Source organism: Meleagris gallopavo, chromosome 12 (genome assembly GCF_000146605.3).
Source record: "Meleagris gallopavo isolate NT-WF06-2002-E0010 breed Aviagen turkey brand Nicholas breeding stock chromosome 12, Turkey_5.1, whole genome shotgun sequence".
NCBI lineage: Eukaryota > Metazoa > Chordata > Aves > Galliformes > Phasianidae > Meleagris > Meleagris gallopavo.
The window spans coordinates 16,995,102-17,013,146 of record NC_015022.2 but is presented as its reverse complement, the minus strand read 5'-3'; the positions used below and the strand labels follow the sequence as shown (position 1 = coordinate 17,013,146).

Below are 18,045 nucleotides of genomic sequence, written 5' to 3'. Positions count from 1 at the left end.
AACGCGCCTGGCGGGCGGTGACGGCGCGTTCCGCTCACAGCCGTGCTGCGCCCGAGGGGAGGAACGGCCCGAGCTGGGGGCGGGCGAGGGAGGGACGGCAGTGACACGTTGGAGGAGCAGGCGGCGTAACCCAAGGGAAAGGCTGCTGCTTTGCTTAGAGCCGTAAAATCACTAATACCGCTCAGATCCCCCAGCCCAGCCATCAGCGCGGCCTCACCGTGCCCGCTGCCCCTCCAGGCACGGTTTTACCCCCCGCCCCCGGGCAGTCTGCTATCCAACCTGAACCTCCCCCGGCACAATTTCAGGGCATTAGCTCTCACCCTAATGTATTAAAACTGAGTTAAAAGAGCCTCACCACCACTACTGACCTCCTTTTGTGTCCATCCGTAACTGAACAGACCTGAATTCCGATCCCAGGCTACCCAGCTCCTCTGCGGCTGCGGAGCAGCAGGGATGACACAGCTCCAGCTCCCAGTATTCATTGGTTTTATTCAAACGCCAGCAGTGAGGTACAAACTGCAGTTACACAGCATTTGTTTCCTTAAAAACAGTTCTTGATTACATAATTGCAAATAATCCCAAACAACTTCCAAAACTAAGTTGTTTAACAGTTCTGCCTAAAACGGTTGTTATTCTGTTTTTCAATCCATTTAAAAAACAATCTGAATTAAAGAGCTCTGAGTTAAAAGCGATTCTATTTCTCACTCTACAAAAAGGAATATGAGGACATGTTACAGCTCACCACAGATTCCCATCTGAGGCGACGAAGCTTCTCTAGAAACACTCCCAATTCTAAAAGCAGCTTTTTCCAAACCACGGATGGGTGACTGAACAGAAAAAGGTGGAATCCTAATGCAGTGCCTGATGCATCTGGCTCACACTGCTTCCTAGGGAAGAACACAACGATTACATGACTGACACTTCAAATTTACATGACAAAAATGAACAAAAAACGAGGCCAAGGACCCACAGAACCCTTCCCTACATAAAACACCTACAGGGTGGAAAAGAATGAGACAAGTTTCCTTTAAAAAGCACGAGTTAAATCTTTAGGGGAAGGGCTCAGTAAAACCTCAATCCATCACTGAAGGACAAAACCGAGTTGTAAGCAACAATTTTAATTCCTGAAACAGACTGAAAACATACAGGTCCAATTGGGTTTTTACAAATGCTTTCCTAAGGGATTGAATTCATTTGGATGTAGAACAGGAGGAGGACTGCTTTGCTGTGAGCCTAAAAACCAAAGACAAAAGCACAAGATGCAATACTATAGCATTTGAGCGTATAACTTAAAAAGCACTGCTGTGTGAACACTCACTACTGATTACATCAAAAATATTATACACTTACTCTTTGTCTCTTAACATTATAAGATAGGTTGGGCAAATACCTGGCACCAAAAAATTGATGCATGATAGTTCCAATATGTTAAACAAAATGTACTATATTAGAACATTAATATTTAAAAATTTATGCCAACTTGTCATCCAACTCTGACGGCTTACCACTCCCTCAATTTCATTACCCTCCTGGAAAAGTGAGCAAATTATTGTCTTCACCTTCATCTGCAGCATTTAAGGTGAACGAAACTTTCTCCCAATGGAGAGGTGAACAACAGGATGTATTCAGTATCCAATTTAACTAACAAACCAATGGTACATTTTTAGCAGTATCTCCCAGCACTGTTGCAGCGTGTCCCCAAGCTTTTCAGAGTCCTGGTGAAGGACTTCTCTTCCAGCCCATGTAACAAGTCACTCCAGCACTGCTGGCTCCCTACACCAGCAGAAATCTAACACTGACCCAAGCATACCCCCACGTGAGTTGTATGAGGAGCTGATCGCTTATCCACCCTCTGCTAATTATTAAACTTGTTTTCCCATTTGTAGAGTAGCATTACTGTAAAATCTACCTATCGGCAGCACCTGCATTGCTGTTTACTTTTTAGAAAAAGCAATCCAGGTGTTGCTGTATTTGCTATGTTTTAATTGAACAAATGTATTATACAATTTATATTTGAACATTATGCCATTCAAGTCCACACAATGTCCATCGAATAAATCAATGTGATGTTACAGTAAAAGACATGATCTGATTTATCTAATAAGGTTCCTCATCACGTATCGTATCCAAGATAGATCCAATGCTGTTAGTATCAGACTGTGAAGCCAGAGGCAAATCCTAAGGAAATAACCAAGTGCGCTTTTTGCAGGAGAGCATTCTGACAGGATTTAATGGTGTGCAGCATCTGCTTGTCGAGGCCAGCCGTCTTCCTCAACTCCAGAGTCATATTCTTCTTCAGATGAATCTTTAGTGGGAGCCCTATAATTAAAATGCATGGATCAGATACTATATAAATGGAGGGGAAAAAGATGGAGACAATTTCCGTATCTTGTGGTCAATTTGCCACCTGCAAAGTGCCCTGATGAAAGATGTTCAGATCTCCATCTGCTTAATGACCTTTTGATCTGAAAATGGTGCTATGCAGATTTAAACTAGGCAAGCTCGTTACTGAACGTCAATCAAAAGGCTAATGAATTCAGTTCAGTCATTTGATTTCATCCATAAATGTTAAGTTTTCAGCAAACATGAGCACTGCAAAACAAGTTATAACAACCTTTCCTTTGGGAAATTATGTGCATACAGACAAATGCAGAGCACACATCTCAGTGGACAAAATCCAAGTGGACCAAGCTCAAGTTCCTAAATATCATTCCTCTGTTTATTTTAACCTGATTCATCCCCGCTCAACTCCATTGCTTGGTCATTAGACTATTACTTTTTAAACCTATATTTGTCCAGTGCTTTCAGTACTCTACCACAATATAATCTTTATGATTGTCATTATTTTAATGAACTCAGTCAATCAACAGATGCCTTTTTTTAAAAAAACAAAAAAAAAACAAAACACACTACTCCTCCAAGCACAGTGGAGGAGAAAACTTGCTGCAACCCATAGCTTGCATTAGAAGTACCTCGGAGTGGTAGAAGTTATAAGGAGGAAAAATTCTGCTTCAGAATCTTCCCTACATTTAGAAAACACATTTAGAACTTCAGGTTTTTTACTGTTATCTTATGATGCTGACTGGTTACTTGATTTCTCCAGGTACACACACACACGATTTAAAGAAACTTCAAGTACAAGTTTATTTTTTAGCTTCTTTTTAAAAACTAAAGCAATACAAACCCAAAGTTTCTAGGACAGAATAGGCACTAAGACAACTGTGTAGAATATAGAGATATTGGATTCTTTTTAGGTTGTGTGCATGGTTCTGTGTTTATGCACTTGTTCCTACGACAAACATCAGGCCATTTGCCTAACTGTTACTCATCTGATACTTCACTATGGCTTTACCTAATGTATCCTGGCTCTTTTTTGCCTTCTACAACATCTTTGTCAACTTCCACGCATACAATGTCAGAATTGGGCACTTCAAACATGGGCTCCAGCAACAGCTTTTCCTACAAGAACACAGAGAACAAATATTTAGGCATGGTGTCTTCTACAGGAAAAATATATAGTTAGTAAGTGATTATCAGAGCTAGAGGTCTTCTTGGAAGAAATCTGAATGCACACATTTTTAAGCAAGGCATTGACTGCAAAGATGAGGGCCACAGAACCAATATGAGTAGGTTGACTTACACAAGATCAGACTTAATTTACTCACCATTATAGATCGCAGACCTCTTGCACCGGTTTTTCTCTCCAGGGCCAGTCTGGCTATAGCCTTCAATGCATCTTCAGTTACATTCAATTCACACTTACACACAGAAAGAGCAATTTCAGTTAACTTTCATTTATAATTCAACAGCACATCAAGTGTAACAGTGCAAGTATTTGTCTTTCCCTCGTTGCAGACCAGAACAGTTACCATTTAAACTACATGAAACTTCTACTACACTTCTGTTTTACCTGGAAGTTAAACTTCCACTACTGACATCCCTTTACATACAACTTCCACAAATGCTGAAGGGACAGAAAGACAAGAATAGTGGTTAGACAACTACTAAATCCACCCTTCAGTTATTCGTGCTCTGCAGATCTCCAAAGCACTTCACACACTGCAAATAGCATTTAAAGAAAAGGCAAGGTGAACATGCACTTTGGAGAGTAAGGAAGAATGAAGAACTGATGATCAGAATACGAAGGCCTCCTCACCTCCTAGCCTTAAATTACTGAAGGCCCTTTCCAAGAATTTGAATCAGGAGTTGAAAAAAAAATAAAAAAAATTATGCACATATCTAATGGAACAACTGGGCACTTCCACTCAAACAGATAAAAACTTCCTTTCAAAGTGAAAGCTGCCCATTCTTTCCTTTTTTATTTTTTTGAAGGGAAAGGAAAGGTGTTTTAAAGAACAAGCATTAACCAAACAAGCTGGACACACAGCCTTGAAATGACAGAGCAATTAGGTAAAGAGAAGATGACACTACTTAATTCTTACGTGTGTTGTAAAAAAAGAGCATCAAATTCTTATTCAATATTTTGTAAGCAATGTCCTCACAGAACACTGGCCTAAACAAGCAATCTACAAGTTTTTAGAGCTTACCTGTCTCACTCTGTCATTTCTTTCCCTACAAAGCTAGTAAGTACAGTAAACTCGCTTTCTTCAGCCACAAAACTGACAATATATCTTTAGAGTGAGGCAGCTTTTTAACATTATTTGTAAACAAGACAATGGAAAAGCTGTCACAGGTTCCAACCTTATCCATGCTGAATAAAGCCTGGTACTGGGGAACCACAGCGTTCCGTGGCTCAGTAAGAATCCGTACGAGGGTTTTCTCATCCAGGCTATGCAGAGGAACCACAACAGGCAAACGCCCCACGAACTCAGGAATCATTCCAAATTCTATGAGATCTCTGGCCTCCACGTGACGCAGCAGGCGATCCTTTTCTTCAATATCTTCGTGCGTGTTGGACTCTCCACTTATATTAGCAAGATCAGCTGCTGCTGCAGCTCTTCTGCCTTTTCCCATATTAGATGGTGTACCAAATCCTAAATACTGCAAAGAAGTAAAAATAAAAACCTGATGTGCCTATGAAACTATTTTATTTTTCTTTATGTAACTAAATCATGTTCCAACTCCATAAAGAAAAGGAATAATTACCTCATTACATATTACTTTAAGCTGAATGAATTATTAGTAGTAAAATTAAACTCCTTGCACATAATTAGCTCCTTATAATACTTGATTGCCACTGTAAGGCATTAAGATGCTTGACTGAATAAGAGTAGGTTTTTCTTTTTTAAAAAAAAAAGTGACATCTTAAGACATTTCCAAACCTCTACTGATACACAAACATTTTCTCAGCTTCATACTTGGCACACTCCCAATGAAAGAAATCCTGTTATCACTGCTATGTGTGTCTCATTCTGTTTTTTAAAGAAACATAGGGTATTGCAACAGATTAAGAACTGTACCAGCAAGTGTTCTGTCAACAGTTTAACCTCTTTCTTATTGCAAATGCTAAAAAATTCCCTGCAGAAACAGACTACTGCAAGCTCCTTAAGCCTACTAACAATAGGTTTGCTCTTTGCTACCTATCTTAAGCCTCCTTGACCTGAGGTAACAGATGGAAAACTGCTGCTCTACGCACAAACTTAGTAGATTTACAAATACAGCAACATCTTCAGAAGCCACTGTTGTAAGTGGTAATCAGGATAATAACTTTTCAGTTCAAATACAGCCTTGCTGTACTCACTTTTTCATTTTTCCTCCTGCTGATAATTCTGTCCAGGCCATTAAAAGCACCAGAAGCTACAAAGAGGATGTTTGTTGTGTCAACCTGCACCGTTTCTCCACGTAGTTTACGAGAATTCTTCTCTGGAACGTTTACTATTGTGCCTTCCAGCAATTTTAACAGGCCCTGAGGAGGAAAGAACAAGCAATAAAAAAAATTCACTGTGCAGCATCACACATGAAAGCATACAAGATCCCACACTGTGTATATCTTCACAGGTGTACTTATGTTTTATAATTTCTTATGCTCGCATACTATCAGTAAAAGGTTAAAGAAATCAGTTTTCAATGAGAAACGATCCCACTTACAGACAAAAATCTTTTAATGCCATTCCCATACACATAACAAGTGGCACACAGTAATGAATCGAGGGTTTTGTCAAAAACAAAACATTATCCATTACTGCCTCCATTAAGCAACTTCCTATCTGAATGCTGTAAGGGTGTTTTTAAATTTAAACTTTTCTGCAACGTGGTCCCAAGTTGCTCTGGGGATTTTTTGAGAAAAGAAATTCAGGAGGAAAAGTGAGAGTTTCAGGGGTTAATAATGAAGGAACTGATCTATGCTATTCGATACAGCAGACTTGATGAACAGTTTGCTTATAAAGTAAAGCCACTGCATGCAAGTACTTACTTGTTGCACCCCTTCTCCTCCAACATCCCGTAACTGATGAATACCAGGAACACTGCCAATCTTATCCACTTCATCCAGAAAAACAATTCCTACAGTTACAGAAAATGGACTTAAGGAAGATTCTACTTCTTAAGACATACAAAAATTTACACACTAGGAAGACAGCAATTTAAGTTAGAGTCTGTTCTACTTCTGTATTTCAGATTGCAAAAATGTATGACCAAAATACATAAAGTTAAAACAAGAACTAGCATGTTTATAGTTCTCTTTATATTTATTATCTCTGATTTCAAAGTAGAAAAATTCAAGTACATGCCACAAAAATATAGTTTGCAGAAATACTGATGATCTGCAAGTTCACAGCACCTGAGTAAGGTTAACATAACTTGCTCATGAACTTGAGAAAACATTGTATAAGTTTACCTTGCTGAGCTTTTTCTACGTTGTAGTTGGCATCTTGCAGCAGTTTTGCAATGACAGATTCAATGTCTTCACCAACATAGCCAGCCTGAGTCAAGGTAGTACAGTCACAGATAGCAAATGGTACATCCAGGCATTTAGCTAGAGTCTGAGCCAGCAAGGTTTTACCTGGTGAAATAAAAACTGTACGTTACAACTGCAGGTAGTCCTTTAGAGCACACAAAGTCAACTATTTATCAGAGGATTGCCATTACTGTGATTAAACACTTAAAATGTTACCAGTATATTCATATACACTCATACAAGAAAAAGTTTCCAAGTCAGACAGTGTTCACAAGCAAGCTGTAGTTTGGAATAAGACCAGTTCTGTATCAAGGCAGCTTGAAATGCATACTGTACCACAAACAAAGGATCACACGGTACACGAAACAAAATCCACGTACTTGAATAGACTACAGATTAAATCAATCAGTAGTCCTTTGCAGACACTCAAAGTGCAGTGCAAAGTTCCACTGCTCCTTCTTTGGAGAGAAACAGAAGTAACATATTATTTAGTGAGGGCTCTCTCAAATAATCTGCAAAATGTTATCACATCAGCCCAATTCCTAAGAACACACAGCCACCATTTCATTTAACCACCTGTAACTCATCTGTCCCATAGGTGAAACATCACTTTAACTGCATCACAACTTGCCTCCTAGAAAGCAGACAGACTTTAGAGGCATTTTGTTTCAGTGTAGCAAAAGTTGCATCTTTTAATCAGTCAACATAAAAAGGCATTAAAATAAAATTTAAAAAGCAAAAAAGAATTAAGACACATAAAATCATACAGCTGTATACCTGATCCAGTTGGTCCAAGCAGCAAAATATTACTTTTTTCAAGTTTTATGTCATCGTTGGGCGAATCTAGTACTTCACCTCCCCGTTTTTCCTGAGGTATCTGCTGGTTCATTTGTTGCTGCATAGATGCTCCTAAAGCGTTGCCGTGTGGACTAATCCCAGCAATCTGCAGCAGTTCTGAAGAGAATACAAATAGTACTGTTTGACCAGTGCAAGGTCTATCAGTACCTTCAATACATAACAGCTATTTGTACAGAAATTCAGAGATAGGACTGCAGTAAACTTCAAGCAATTACTACAAAAACACGAGTTTCAGTTATATTTTTTGCTTAAGTGCACATAGGAAGAGAATCTCTAATGGCACAGTAGATTATACTGAAACATTCCTCCTTGCACTTTGCTGCTTTCCATATAAAACTAAACAGAGAGTCAGATCCTAAACACCTCACCCCCCCCCCCCAAAGAAAATGCTCAATTAAATTTAAATGCTCAATATTAAATTTAATGATGAAAAGAAAAAGTGAGCAGAATTTTTACCCAGCACTTCTAACTAGTGGTCACTAAATTCTGCTCTACATGAATATCAAAAGGGTAAATATTGCAGAGGAGGACATGAGGAGAGAGATCACTTACTTGTAAATCTGTACTCATCCTCCCGTCTTCTGATTTCTAATTCTAAGAGAGAGGATGAAAACAGTAGTGAAAATTTATAAAATCTTATAGCTTCTCTACCTCTTGCCCTCTTCTGAATACTTGTCATTGATGTGTATGAAGGACTTCTAACAAGAAGTCCCCACAAGTTAGTTTTTACTACCATCAAGTCTAGCCCCAGGTTCAACTTGCATGCTTTTATAGTAACAGCAAGCTATTTAATAGGTAAAACATTAACACTGAGACCTCTACATGGATTTTTGTTTTAGAAGCACTTGCAGAAAAATAAATATATGCATATATATGCCATAAGACAATTCTGCTTGGAAGAGACTTTCTTAAACGCACACATTTACATCTGAGTGATAGAATGGAAGATGAAACGTATTTCAAAGTATTATGAATTGCAAATTCATAAATCACAAACACCCACTGGCAGTTTCTGAGTGCACACAGTATCCTCCTGCAGAGGATCAGGAACTTTCAGATGCCAGGTACAAAACAGTGCTACTAAGGTTCTCTCCTGCATGTTCAAGGTTTTGCCTGTGCTGTTTTTTGTTTTGTTTTTTAGAGTAAATTCAAGAAACAAAGATTTGTTTTCTTAGCATACTATTAATTGCAATACAGAACAAAACACCTTAAGAAAAAAGAAAATCAAGGTATGTTTTGAATCAGGGACAGCCACTTAATCCTACTTCTAAAAATAATTTAGATCAACATAGCTCCATATTTACTCAGTAGCAGAAGTACTGCCAAGAGGAGCTCAGACTCCACCTGCTAGATATGGAACAATACTACGGTGACCAACGGGTGCTGCCAGCAGCAGCCATCAAGTTTAGGAAGGTAACTATTCATTAAATTCACTATGGAAAATATTGTCTGTGTGATCTGCATTGCTGCCTGCAGATTAAGCAGCAATTACATTAAGATATGCAGTAAAAGAGATGAGAAGAAAAATTTGGTAAGCTTACTTCATAAAGGAAAATACCCAATAATGTGTCAGTAAAAAAAAACACTGAGCATTTAGTAGGGTAGACAACACCTGTGAAATCATAAACCTTCTGGACTGCTATTTAAACAGGTCACAGAAGATTATTTCTGTAAAATTTGAATTTCACTGTATATGTTTTTTAATAATGTAAATTACAGAATACTGAGCATCAAGTGAAACCATCCTTAGGTGAGATTTTGAGACCACACCAATGCAGTATCTGCTTATCCCACTTCATTATATTTAGACAGTGAAAACAGTCAGGTTCATCACTTTTGAGCTTTCAAACACCATTAGGGCAATAATTTGCTCACATACAGTTTTTTGAAAATGCTGTGTTTTACCTAATAATGCAATGTTTGAGTCTACCAACAGTCATTTTGGGAAGCTTTGACATTTCTCTTCCTTTGGGAAACATATGTATAAATATGTACAGATTGTAGCTCAGCTACTACCATTAGAAGGTGAAAAATACAAGGCAGGGTTCTGAAATGGTGAATTTTATTTGAACAGAAGAATAGAAAACATCACACAAACCTCTTGGTGTTAGAGAAGTCTGTTTTTCAACTTCAGCTTGCTGTCTCAGGTTAGCTGGGATATTGTTGTAGATCCTCTTGTAATGATTATACACAGCAACTGAAAGCACCTTCTTGGCAAAACACTGACCAACAACGTATTTGTCGAGGTAGTTATAAATCTGAAAGAGTGACTCAGTATTAATAACACTTCTAAAGAATTGTGCAGAAATTGACACAATGCACTATTTTTAAAGACAGCTTTTACAGGACACTCAAAACTTGACTGTTGTTTTAGGGGTGTGTGTGGGGGTGTGTTAAAATTTTGACATACATTCTGAAAACTTCATAATTAAGCAAAGCTGAATCCTGTGTTTCAGAACAGATCCCACTGCATCCACTAGGAAGTGTGAAACACAGTTAAGTTCCCAGAATCACACAGAATCACCAGGGTTGGAAAAGACCTACAAGATCATCCAGTCCAACCATCCACCTATCACCCATAGTTCTCCCTCGCTATCTAAGGAAATCAAATGATGTCAGATGGGTGCTGCAGTAGACAGGTTGCAGCCACACGCTAACTTGCCATAATTCTCGACCAAAAAGAAGTCAAACAAAAAGTTTTGCAATTACAGAAAGAAGCTGACAGAGCGTGGAATGTGAGGCCGTGGCAGGAAATTAAGGATACCATGGTTGGAGAGGGCTGAGGTTATCTTAGGGTCACAAGGAGAAAATTAAGGTACTGCATCTCACTCACAAGACAAAGCCAGAGGAAACCAAGCCCAACTCCTCTTATAGGATCTACTGTTTCTTTATCAGTGCTCTGCCAGGTCACAAAGCTCTCAAAGGTTTAATCTTGAACTAATCATCTTTCTTCTTTGTTGCTCTGTCACGGTAGACCATTACACCCAGTGCAGATTAAGAAGTATTCCAGCATGCTGTAGTACAAAGGAACAGTGGGGTGACAAAAAGAACCGTACCTTTTTCGGTGGAGGAGGTGGCTTCTGCTGGAATGCCAATTTCACAGCTTCTGCTGCTGACTCGGGCTCCTTAATGATGCTCTTTTTAGTGTCTGCCTCTGACAGTACAACAAAAAAATGGTGACACTTTTCACACTTCACAAAACGGGTGGATGCTGTGAAAAAGGAGAATCAAAACAGTAAGAAAAATTCCTTGTTCATCCCAACAAGAGACAGTTTGGGGATGCAACAGGTGCTCAGGATGCTTTGTAACACCTTCTACTTATTTGTTTTTACTGTCAATTTTTACTTTCAAAATCCAAAAGCCAAACTCTCCTACTGCCAACTTTGTGAATGATTTCCTCAAAGAGCCACGTTATGTGCCAAGACAGCTTCAAGAATTGCAAAGTAGAACTTGCACTACTACTTTACTTCTTTCAGAAATCCCAGTTGAAATAACTTAAAATAGGCAATAAAGAAAAACAAGATTATAACCTGAAATAGGTCTAACAATACCGATGTGTTTTATTAAATGCAGTAAGACTGGTTTAAACTAAATATACTAGTGAATTTATTAAATTAAAAGCAAAGTGAATGCAGCAAGACAACCACAGAAAAATCTTCTACATCTGAACTCATAAAAAGCTTTCAGAAAATGGTGTGTACAGTCTAGCACAGCTGATTTTACTAGCAGCCTCCAGCAATACACTAGCTGCTTATTTATAGCTTGTTTTTGCCTTCCAAGGAGCTGGCACCAGCGTTAGTATTAAATGCACCTTATAGCTGAGTAAAAAAAAGACCAACAGACTATTTAATAAAACAGCACATCGTACTGTGATCATCACAGCTGTAGCTGAGTTAATAAATACTACAGAGAAAATTCATCAAGCAGCTGACAAGTTCTTCTGGCAACATTCCAGCTGTCTAATCTATCCGATACAAACGCAATCACTTGCATACATTCATCTGTTTTAACTCTTACAGAGTCAGAGCACAACAGGAAGATATCCTCTCCCAATGCTCACACATAAGACCCCTGTTCTCCTTTAAGTCTGCAGAGCCACAGGGCTGCTGTCCTTCCTTCTGCAATGCTAGCAGCCTGGTTAGGAAGGAATAACCACAAAAATACTTGTCCCCTCTATAGATCCGCAGGAATGGTGGGGGGAAAAAAAGAAAGCAACTAAACAGCAAGCTGTAAGAATCCTATGCTCTCTTAAAACATCAACCACTAAAAAAAAAAAAAAGAAATAATTGTACAGAATACACTTGCATCAATTATTCCAAGCAGCAGATAGGAAGGTTAACTAGAGACCTTTCCTATTTCCAGTGAGACCAACAGGTCAATAGGTGCAGAGCAGCTTTGATGTGTTGGAGGCCCCAGATTAATTTGGTAACGGCCCTCAGCTGGCAAAACACAGCTGTGGAAGGCAGTTCCTATTGTCTGCTGGGTGGCAGAACTTTTGAGCAGTTTTCTAGGGAAGTCACATCCCAGCTCTGCTGTTCTCCTAAAAGTGAGCACAAAACTTCGAGCAACTTTTCTGTTCTTAAATACTGCTGGTTGTTTTCATATGGCACGTTTTTATGTGGTGAGTAGCAAATACACAAGAAGACAGGGAAGAGCTTTCAGGTCAAATTATCTCAGTGTCATTAAGATATTTGCAAATACTTATTATGTAATAAAAGAACAAGTTGAGTGTTGTTTTTGATTCGGGCAATGTTACCATAGCATACCAGAGGCTGTTTGTACACACATTTTCAAAGCCCACACAAGCTGATCCTGTCAAAGAGAAATGCTGGGTTTCTACAATACACAGGAAGTCAAAGCAAGAGAATTAATCTCAAAAACACTTGTGGGGCTGAGACAAAGGGCTACCAGACTGCTAAGGTAAAAGGACATCGGGGAGCTTCTACCCTGTGAAATATGTAGCAGGAAAGTCTTGCTTTTGAGGATGAGAGTTAATGGTGTCAGCTGAAGACAGCAAAAGCAGCGCTTGGTTAAGGCTTCTTGTGCCAAGCAGCTTTAAAGCTATTAGATTCCACTCCACCTCTGCAGCTCACATCGTTTCACTCATCACAAAACTCTTTGCATAGTTTGGCAAACCAAAGCAGTACAGGAACTGCTGAGAAAATGTGTCAAGCACACATCTCTTAATTTGTTTCATTCTTCCTTAATAGTTTGTTACTGGAAAAAAAAAAAAAAAATGAAGTGACTGCTAATTCCTTACTTTCCTTTTGGTTTTCAGTACGTAGTGCTCTGCAGCCTGTAATTCAAACCAGAACTGGTTGAATTCATTAGTTTTGCTAAGCAATGTTAAAGGCTTATCTGAAAACTTAAAGTTACAATGTATAAGAAGACTTGAAACCCATTCATTTTGGATCAATTTTTTCCCTTTTTCTTTGTTTTTAATATTTTTAAAAGAGTTAGAACTTGTCCTTTTGTTTTCCAGCTCCTTCACATTCTATGATTTGGCTGGAAGCAGCCTGATTGAATTAACAGACTAAGCCAGAAAAAGACACACCCAGAGAAAACTTGAGAGCAATTATAAAATAAAATTGAAGACAAAGATTTTAAGTTAATAACTAAAAAAAAAACCTGAAGACTGCTGTTCTCAGAATGAGAAAGTCCACTCTAGTCCACTATCAGGTGCCACAGTGCTCAGTTAGAACTCCTAACAGACTTTCTTTAAAGGCTGTACAATCCTGAAGTCTCAGAGTAGAACACACAAGGATGTAAGAAGCAGATACACTCTGCTACCCAGGCTTGTTCCTACTTTCTCCCATGATACGAGTAGAAATTAAGTTTTCAAGCATGTTTAAATGTTCCCAGTGCTAATGAAAACAAACCAAATTACATTTCTGCTGTGTAGGGACACAGCCATTATTCTACTCCACATCCATGCCTGAATGGTATTTCCAAGTTAAAGGACAGTACCCAAAGGATTCTATTTCTTGTTACATCAGTTGTGTTGGATTTTTCAGAATGGTTTGTTGTTTGCAGTTTCAAATAAAAATACCCATTATTTATAAAAATAAAAGAAAAAACAAAACATGGTTACCAGTGATCGATCCTTTTATTTAAGTACACTGTTGCTACAGAAAGGTCTTGCGATTCACGCTGCCTGATCATTTTAATTAAATAGCATGCTTTATACAAGCAGCAGTGAATAAAAGCACATCTGCTCATTTTCACTGTGATATTAACCACCATTTAACAAGTTAATGCTGTCCTTGTCTGAAGCTTCTTACTGCACAAGCCTGATTAGGATCTGATACTTCCTCCTGGAGCCCCACCAAGTGACAGTGAGTATTTGCTTTCTGACATCTATTTTCTAGATTGGTCTTGTTAGTGCTGAAATAAGGAGAAACAACTTGGAGTGCAACAGAACCTGCAGCATAACTGCATTAGTCTCAACTGTACTTCAAAAGGCTGCTATTCCTGCTGGACATCAGGCATCCCATACACTTTGGATTTTGTTTGGACTTTCCTGATTCCTATTTAGAATGTATTATGCGTTTGATTTTGTCACAAAACCCAACCTAGTAAGCCATCTGTCACATGCTGATTCCTCTGCTTGATAACCACTCTGCTTGCAGTGCATACAGGATTAGTCCTATTATTTAGTAAGCAGAGGACAGACATTACTGACATTTACATCTATAAATGGACAGAAAAGAACTATTAGTAGTTAAAGCAGTGCTGTTTACACAGGCATACTCTATGACTCCATAAAATGTAGACAAGCTATTATAAAGGAGAACATTCAGAATTGCAGTCCAAATTCCACTATCATATTCTGCTCCACATCACAGGCACTTACACAAACGCATCAGACAGGACGTGCTTGTTCCAACGTGGTCAAACTAAACTTTTTTCCCCCCCAACACTGTGTAATTAATTGAAGTCCTACATAGACTAACACGTAACCATCAGGACTGCATTAATCATTACCACAATCACATTTATGGCTATTTATAAAAGAAGTTATCCACCAGCACTTACACACGAAGGTCTCCACGTGTGTGCACAGGTCACCACACTTCGGGCAGCGCAGCTGGTTCCCTCCTTTTCCAGAACTTCCAGAGCTCGACTTCTTACCACCCCCCTCACCGACAGACTTCTAAAAAGAGATTTCCAGACAATTAGTGCCCAACAGCAGAGCTGTGACACCGGGCATTTGGCAGTGTGCTTGTGGAATCCAGCCACGTGAATACTGTAATACCTGTATAATGAAATAACTCCTGTTATTATAAAGGTTTTGATAACTCAGCAGCACAATAAAAACAACCTGAAGCATCCGAGCAACCTGCATTTTCCAGTTGCACCAATTTTGGATGCTCACAGAAGCATCCCATACCTGCATTACAACTGCTCGATTGGCACTACAATAATAGCAAGCTATGCTGCATTAAGAGCATTTTAACAGCACATTCCAACACAGTTTATACTAACCACAGAGAAGAAAACAGTTCATTCTTATAGAGCGCCATTTCACTATCATAACTGTGTTTATTCTGAAGGTTCTGGATGCCACATCTCTTCTTGTGTCCTTGGCAGACGTCCCTATGCTGGCAGATGGCTGTAGGGCAGATATGCCTATAAAACAAGCATCTCAGAAACTGTTTGAAGAAAATCCTCTTCTGACCTGTAAGCTAGAATCCTGCTCTTTCTCCATGTTCTGCTTTCAGTGGTGTAATGTTAATGTTAACTGGTAGTAATTAATTTTAGAAAACACCAAAGATCTCTCTCCCCTCTTTTAAGAGGCTTCTGCACTTTTTTAAGCCCTACATGCCCACTTTTCCTCAGAATCTTTCTCAAGCACAAAATAAGAAGAAAAATTTCAGGTTTCCTTCTTCGTTGTTCAAGTAAGTTTAATCTGAAGCTTCAGAACACACCTGTGTCACCCGGCCAGTCACTCAGATGACATACCACCATGCTAAGGCAGAAGTTATCGCTCAAACTCTCAAAATCTTATTTGCTGACTAAGGAGCAATTTTATTCTCAGGTAATCATTTATCTGAAGAAGCTGTTGATTAACTATAATTACAGAGAAAGACCAGGATGAAAATAGATTAAAATTTACTTCCAAGAATAAAGCAGGTCTCCTCACAAAGTTGCCTTGTGACAACTTAAACACAACTACCAAACCAGCCCTGAAAAGGAACACTGAAAACTGTACTTACTTTTGAAAGCCCACTTGGCAGCAGCAGGCTTTGGAAGAACAGTTGTGATCACCGCTCTTCCCTGAGCTCCTGAAAACTGTTGTGAATTTATTACATTCTACAGAGACCTATGAAGTGTCCCCAAGCAAAAAGATTAATAAAACTGGGAAAAGCCTTATGGAACATTTATATAGTTTGTCTGCCAGTAGATTCACAGTAGAATTTTTCTTTGCTGTCAGCTGCAGCAATTTGAAGAATCGTCATTTAGGAAACGTGCTTACAAAAACTACTGAAAAGCATAACACATTGAGATTACCTTGCTTCCTTCTCCAGAGACATCCTTCCCCGTGCCGTCCTTTGAAGCAAAATATGCCGGTGTTTCTGAAAAGTTTCTAAGAGGAATCCGCCTGAGAGAACAAGTTTCAAAAGTCCCAAGTTTCCCCAGAACAGGGATGCGTGTACGGCCACAGGTAATACCTAAAAACACATGAAGGCACAGAAGGAAAACAGTTAATTTCACCAACCATTACACCGTGGTGAAAACCTTGCCAGTAGCACAGTAAGACAACAGAACTACCTCGTTAGCACCTGACTAAAAGCATGCTGGCTGTGACTGTATCCACTCGGTGTGCACAGTCTCAATGCACTGCTTTATACTTTTATCCAGCTCTCCAGGGAAAATCATTAAAATAAAACCAAACCAATGTTTTCCTCAGGCATACTCTGTTCAAAATGCAGTCTTTTACCTACACGTTAAGTACCTAAATTTTGGATTTCAATTGAAAATACCCCAGTTCTGACTCTGACGTCACCAAATCCCAAAGCTGATTTATATTAAATAAAAGCCACCAACAGCAGAACTCTGAGCAGCCACATTTCAGCAATGCAAAATGAATTCATCTCACCACCTTAAGGCTTACTCCATAAAAAGCTGCCAGATAGTCCAGAAATGACCTGAAAGTAATCCCATGTCCTCTAATGTCAGAGGGCTCCGAGTCCCATTGTGCCATAGGACTGGGAACATCCCCTGTGCGAAAGCAATCCTCAGAACAACCAGCATCCAGCTCTTGTGAAAGCATCAGAGTAAAAAAGAGACCATTGAAACATCCCCTTATTATGTAGCAGTTACCAGAGAGGAGCGTCAGAGGCCCAGCCCTTGTGTCTGGATTTGGATTTCACTGTCAGCTCCACTGAGAAGTCATTTCCAGGAACGGAGGTAACGTCTGACACCCAAAAAAAAAAGCTGTTCCAGGGGAAACTGAAAAGGCAGCGTTACAGCTGGCACACACTGACCCTTTGCAGAGAGGCACAACAAATATTAAACAATGTTAATGCTGCGGACGTGGCTTACTGCCAACGAGAAAAAAAAACTGAGAAACCCAGCAGCGTGTAAGGTTACGTTCCATGCCTAGGTACGGTGTGAACCAACACGTGTCAGCCTTGGGATTGCAACATCCCGGCACAAACAAGGAGCCTGCAATCGTTATCTCCCACCTTTCTTCTATTTAAACCAGCACTTTTTTGACTTGCTTCATGTACTTGATGGGAGCTCTGAATGTTACCGACAGACGAGCTGTACAGTGACAAGGAGAGTTCAAACCTTGCTGCTCCTGCCTGGTTTTTATTCTATTAAGTCAGAGAGATGAAAGATCTACAAAAAAAAACCAAAAAGTCACCCCGAAAAAAAAAAACTGGCAAGAGAAGTACAATTCATTTGCTCTGGAAGAACTAAACGTTTCTGGCTTATTGTTTTAAAACATATATAATAAATACATGTTAAACATAAAAAGAATTAACAATTTCAACTTCCCAGCTGAGAGCCACTGCAATATGGAAAAACACCTTAGCTTACAACACAGCACAGGCGATGCAAACACACAGATTGCTCCACACCAGAAACAAACTGCAAACGCGGGTTCAGTTTCACAAGCAGCTGTGCCCTGCTGAGCAAATCTGCACCAACAGTTGGGAGTGCTGGGTGCACTTGTCAGTACCAAACACGTTGTGCTGAGTGCCCAACGTATTACAGCTGTTATGCAGCACTTCCCAGTCCTGGGGGGTTTTTATTCCTCATAAATGGTTTCTTTACTGAGCTTTGTCTTGCTTCTTCTAGAGGGAAAGGAACAGGACATCTTA

The 18,045-nt window shown here is 39.3% G+C and overlaps 1 protein-coding gene across 1 annotated transcript in view; it reads right to left on the bottom strand.

Moving 5' to 3' along the window:
* Positions 1-469: 469 nt before the first annotated feature.
* Positions 470-18,045, bottom strand: part of CLPX (caseinolytic mitochondrial matrix peptidase chaperone subunit X) — a gene marked incomplete at its 5' end in the record, with an annotated part of 19,465 nt that continues 1,889 nt past the window's right edge. The window contains 13 exons of the mRNA XM_010717653.1: positions 470-2,319; positions 3,353-3,459; positions 3,666-3,758; positions 4,702-5,001; positions 5,702-5,866; positions 6,374-6,462; positions 6,797-6,961; positions 7,634-7,810; positions 8,267-8,308; positions 9,813-9,972; positions 10,771-10,925; positions 14,750-14,867; positions 16,226-16,386. Of these exons, the coding sequence (XP_010715955.1) occupies positions 2,229-2,319; positions 3,353-3,459; positions 3,666-3,758; positions 4,702-5,001; positions 5,702-5,866; positions 6,374-6,462; positions 6,797-6,961; positions 7,634-7,810; positions 8,267-8,308; positions 9,813-9,972; positions 10,771-10,925; positions 14,750-14,867; positions 16,226-16,386 (1,823 nt within the window). The remainder of the gene's footprint in view (positions 2,320-3,352; positions 3,460-3,665; positions 3,759-4,701; positions 5,002-5,701; positions 5,867-6,373; positions 6,463-6,796; positions 6,962-7,633; positions 7,811-8,266; positions 8,309-9,812; positions 9,973-10,770; positions 10,926-14,749; positions 14,868-16,225; positions 16,387-18,045) is intronic.